This window comes from Xyrauchen texanus, chromosome 35, assembly GCF_025860055.1.
Source record: "Xyrauchen texanus isolate HMW12.3.18 chromosome 35, RBS_HiC_50CHRs, whole genome shotgun sequence".
Taxonomy (NCBI): Eukaryota; Metazoa; Chordata; class Actinopteri; order Cypriniformes; family Catostomidae; genus Xyrauchen; species Xyrauchen texanus.
In genome coordinates, this window is record NC_068310.1 from 37,446,645 (window position 1) to 37,451,644 (window position 5,000).

At 44.1% G+C, this 5,000-nt stretch overlaps 1 protein-coding gene across 1 annotated transcript in view; it reads right to left on the reverse strand.

Moving 5' to 3' along the window:
• jmy (junction mediating and regulatory protein, p53 cofactor) overlaps positions 1–3,380 on the reverse strand; it is a 15,626-nt gene extending 12,246 nt beyond the window's left edge. The window contains exon 1 of the mRNA XM_052106261.1: positions 2,140–3,380. Coding sequence (XP_051962221.1) covers positions 2,140–3,237 — 1,098 coding nt within the window. The 5' untranslated portion in view covers positions 3,238–3,380. The remainder of the gene's footprint in view (positions 1–2,139) is intronic.
• Positions 3,381–5,000: the final 1,620 nt, after the last annotated feature.

A 5,000-nucleotide genomic window follows, 5' to 3' on the forward strand; every position in this document is an offset into this window, starting at 1 on the left:
TGTTAAAACATTCCGTTCCTTCCCAAATAAGGAAAACTAAATGAAGTGTTGTGTCAGCAGCTTCATGTGCAGTGAGTCTGTAGCGTTGAGTGTGTGTGGATGTAAACCGCTGTACACCTCACACATTGTCCTGGTGCAACTGAAGGCAGATCCGGTTTCGGCTGACAGATGGCAGTTTAGGGGCTCAGTGACCCATGCAGCAGATTGGGGAGGGGGTCACAATCACCCCATCCCAACCCATGAGCCAGTGAAGACTAATGATAAGGTTTAGTTGAGCTGATGTTTTTATGCTCAGCTGTGAAACCCATTAATACTGCAGGTTATCCATATCAGCGACTTTAATCATCCATCGACACTCATTACAGCAGATTCTCAAATTAAACAGTTGCAAATGAGTTGCATTATGACGTCATCTGGTCTGATCATTGTGTGTGTGCGCATATTTGCATTGCTTTAACCCCTCTTTACAAGTCCCGCCTTCTTGCTCACCAACTGGTCGATTAGAAGCGATCTATTGGCCAAATTCCTGCCTGTCAATCTCTCCGCTGTTGTCTTCGGCATCACACAGTTGCTTGACAGTCGCCGCAAATGACAGCAACGCCCAAACGAAAGTGCAAATGTACAGAAGATTTGCACAATTAATCCTCATGCTTCCGTCCAGGTGGAGATCCGTGGGAAGCAGAACGATTGACATGCTGCACTTGTGTCAGTTGCTAACAAACATACAAGCACACACGAGCTCTGCCATGCATAAAGGGTCAGCGAAAGGTCAAAGGTCATCAGGTAAATTAATGAACTACTTTTATGTGAGCAGGTAAAATTATAATAATGATATAATAGTAAATGAAGGTACACTCATGGCATCAAATATTTCATTCTAGTACACGGACATTCAAAAGAATGTTGGACATTTTTATTTATTGCTAAATATTTATGTTATGCTAATTTCACTGTATTAAAGTTTGCATTCACAGTAACACTGTTTTCAACCCTAATATTCACCCTAACATTGACATTTGACATTAACATTTGATGGACGTAAACTATAGCAAGTTTAACACATGAACAGGATATGACTATTGTAATTTGGCGTCCTGATGTGCATCCGTTTATACCATAGACGGTAAGAAAAGATGGGCGACGCCCCTTCGCTCTTTTCCATTGGTGAGAACTGAAGCCGCCAGTGTCCGGATATGGCGCTGACATCTTGGGACTTGAGTCTGCGCAGTTGCGATTTCGGGACCAGACCTGCGCAGTAGTGAGCAGGAAGTAAAGCCGCGAAATCAAGGCCCCGCCCTCACTCTCGCTGAATCAATCGCAAGCACACGCCTTTTGACTTTTATGACGGTGTGAAATAATTAATTATAGAAATTTAGATATTACATTTAAAGCTCCAATCTCCTCAGTCCTCCGAAGATCCCGAAAAAAAGTCAGTTGGTGCTTCAGTGAGAACCTGTCAATCACAGCTGTCAATCATGATGTCACAGCAGCGTTTTTATAGCATCAAATAACTAAAAACAAACTTATTTTGAAAACAAACACTTGAAATGACATCAACGTGATAGAAACGACAGTAAATGACAGAAACTATCTTTGGAAAAAAGATATGTGAAGTGTAATTTAATTGTTTAGTTGGTCTCACGTCCCGTTGAATAACATGGGGAGGCGGGGCTTATGACCTATACTAGGACCAGCCACCGGGGGGCGATCGAGAAGTTTGGCGTCACACTTGGTTTATACTCATATGTGTAACATATGATACATGTGTGTGTTTGTCTCCATTTGCATCTCATTACATTTTAATGTTAAAGTAATGAATCCTGTTTTGGGAATATTCCGGGTTCAACACAAGTTAAGCTCAATCGACACATTTGTGGCATAATTTCGATTACTTTTTTCTTTTTTCTTTAAAACTTAAACAAATATGGCGGTTCCAGTGAGGGCTCTTGTTGTAATTTCTGTTATTTTATGTAAAAACAAACCTTTTAAAAAATGTCTCGTTAGAGGGACTGTGCTGGCTTTAACACTAAATGACAGTAATGCATGCAAAAGACACGTTATTTCAGACGGAAGTGTCGCCTTTTGGGGTCAATGTACATTAATTTGTGATCAACACAGATGTGTTTGTGAGAGTCTCACCTCTTGCAGGTGTCTCTTGTTCCTCTGGAGCGCATCTTCATACCCCTTCTGTCGGAGCTCACTCAGACTCTCGTAATACTCCTCAGAATCGTCGTTGTCCGGAAACAGAATCTGAGACAGGATCTTCCATCCGCAGGTGTCGAGCGCGTGACCCAGATACACCTGTAGCTGGAAGCAGAGCGCCTCCATCTCGCGCGCGCTCATCTCCGGAACCCCGAACAGAACCGACCACACGCCGGTCTGCTCCTCGGGGAAGGCGGGCAGACACGGTTCCAGGTCCGAGTTGACGGCGCACAGCAGCAGGTGAGCGGCCCGCATGTCCTGGAACGAGAAGAGTCCGGCCCAGCTGAAATCCTCCCGCAGATTCGGGTCCAGATCTTCAGGACCATCATCCGCCACACCGGGGATCGGGTCTAGAACTTCCATGTCGCCGCTCTTGGCGGTTCTGCTCGTTTTGCTCGGACTTCTCGCCACCGGTCTGCTGGAATTGGATTGCCGGTCCGGACTCTTCGGCGGAGGCCTGTCGCTGGCGGGACGCTGTTGTCTGCCCGCGGTCAGTTCGCCCTCAGCCGCCTCGAGCAGCAGCGAGTCCCGTACCGCGGTCCGTTTCTGCACGGTTCGGTTGTGGCACGTGACGGCGAACTTTCCCTCAATGTCGTTCCACGCGACGATGAAGACGAACTTGTGCTTTTCTTTCTCCTCAAAAACATTCGGTCGTACCGAAACCCAGCCGGACTCTAGAGTATCCTCCATCGTGAATGACATGCCCCGTTTATCCCGGGACAAAGATCGCAGAACGACACCAAAACACTGAATAAACAAAGCGCAGGCTAACGGACGCTTCAGTCGCGCGTTAATAACGGGAAACTCGCGTTGTTGCTTGGTGAACTCGTCGAGCGTCCGGATGCCTCCGTTAACGCGCTCATCGTTTGTAATATTCACACCTGTGCGCGTCGCGTCAGCTGCCGCGCGTCGCTGACGAGGCCTTTTGTCCGTTTGGTCTCGTGCGCGTCTCTGTTTACAAGAGTAAGGCGCATGCGCGAAGAGTGGGGGGGTCTTTCTCCAGAAACCCGCAACGCTCCGCACTAACAGCCGCATTAATCTACCCGATCGAGCGCCGCGCGTCCCCGCCGCCTGTCATCGCGCTATCAACGGCAGAGAATATGGCGTTTGTTTCGCTAATATGCATCTTTAACGTCGCAAATGTTTCTCATCCGACGAGTCGACGACTGTGCGCTGACGTCACGGAGACAGGAGGACGTAAACATCTGCACATGGGGCACGCTCTCTGCGTGATGACGCAATCAGATGTGACGCAGTGTGTTCTTTTATTTCTACAAACGTATCCGATTTCTCCTAAAGAGAAAGGCTTGATCAATTCCTAATAAATTCTTTGCACTTTAAAGTAGGCTACTACACAAAATGCGCCCCTGTAAGGCAGCTTTATCTAAATGTATGTGTAGTTTGTGTTGTAAATGAGGATGACTTATTTGTGTGAGAGGATCGATAATCTCTCTAATCGATGACGTGTGTAGCTGTAAATATCTGTTCAAAAGAAATTATGAATCACATGTAGGCATTGTTGTTTTGTTTATTATGAGATTCTTGTATTCAACAGTTCAGGTTGTCCACTAGAGGTCACCGCTGACCATCACATTAATCCCTGTGTTGTGCTAATATGGTCAAAATTACACAAACAAAACAAAAATACAAAATGAATTACTCATTGAAAATGTGCTTTTATGTTATACTGACTGTGTCCCATCTGAGCAATCTTAAAGTGACCTTTGACCTGTGTATATCTGTATAGTGACACGTGTAACTATACTTTGAGCTGTTTGTTGCATTAAATAAAGAAAGGGCAAATTAATTCATTTGTGTATTTAGGAAGGTTATTATGACAGTTTGGGGTCAATTTGACCTCCGTCAAAACAAAACCTGTTTTTATATAATATATAAAAACAGGTTTTGTATAAATTTGTATTGTTTTAAATATTATTTAAAATATATATTTATATATCTACAAGTCCTCAGCAAGACACATTGAGCAATACAGCAGTGATGTAAGTGTGTGTTATTCCCAATGTTCAGTCCTGAATATGGGGGGGTGACCTTGGTGTGCACACATGTTGAGTTTGTACAGAGATGATTTCACCTCTAAAGAACTAAATTGTGACAAAAAATGACTAAAACAGCATTTGCGAGTGGGGCGGCCAATGGGGTGGCCAGGCTTCGGTCCGTGGTGGCCACGCCCCCTAGCGCCGCCACTGGTTCCATAAAGAACCTTTAACCTCTACGGAACCTCCCCAATGCACAACATGTTCTTAATAATGTGAAACGGTTCTTTAATTTGGGAAAAAGGTCATTCAAACTGGAACCTTTCCCTGAAAACGGTTCTTCTATGGCAGGGGTGCCCAATACGTCGATCGCAAAGGCAATGCTGGTAGATCACACAAAGTTTAAATGTACTTTCTTTAAATTTTAATAAAAATAAATATAATGTCTTTCCTTCTTTTAGTTTCTGTCTGACTTGCACTTGACCAGTAAATATTGACCAGGCCATGTTTTGTTTATTCAGTTGCCATGACAACTAGGTTTGCGCGTGCTATTGACTATTGTAATCTATTGTGCTGTAGGTGTTTTGGGTTAATGTTAAAACTGAATGATTATTTTAAATGAAACTGTGTTTTTTTAGTTGGTAGATCTTATTGATTTTAACAGTGCACCCAAACATCAGCGAGTGAACATGTGAACATGTGAAGAACATGTTAATGCCACGAGAACCGTTGGGTTGGCCCCAAACACGACAGAGAGCTCAAGCTTTTGGTCTGTTATGATTATGAATGTATTAATAAATGACC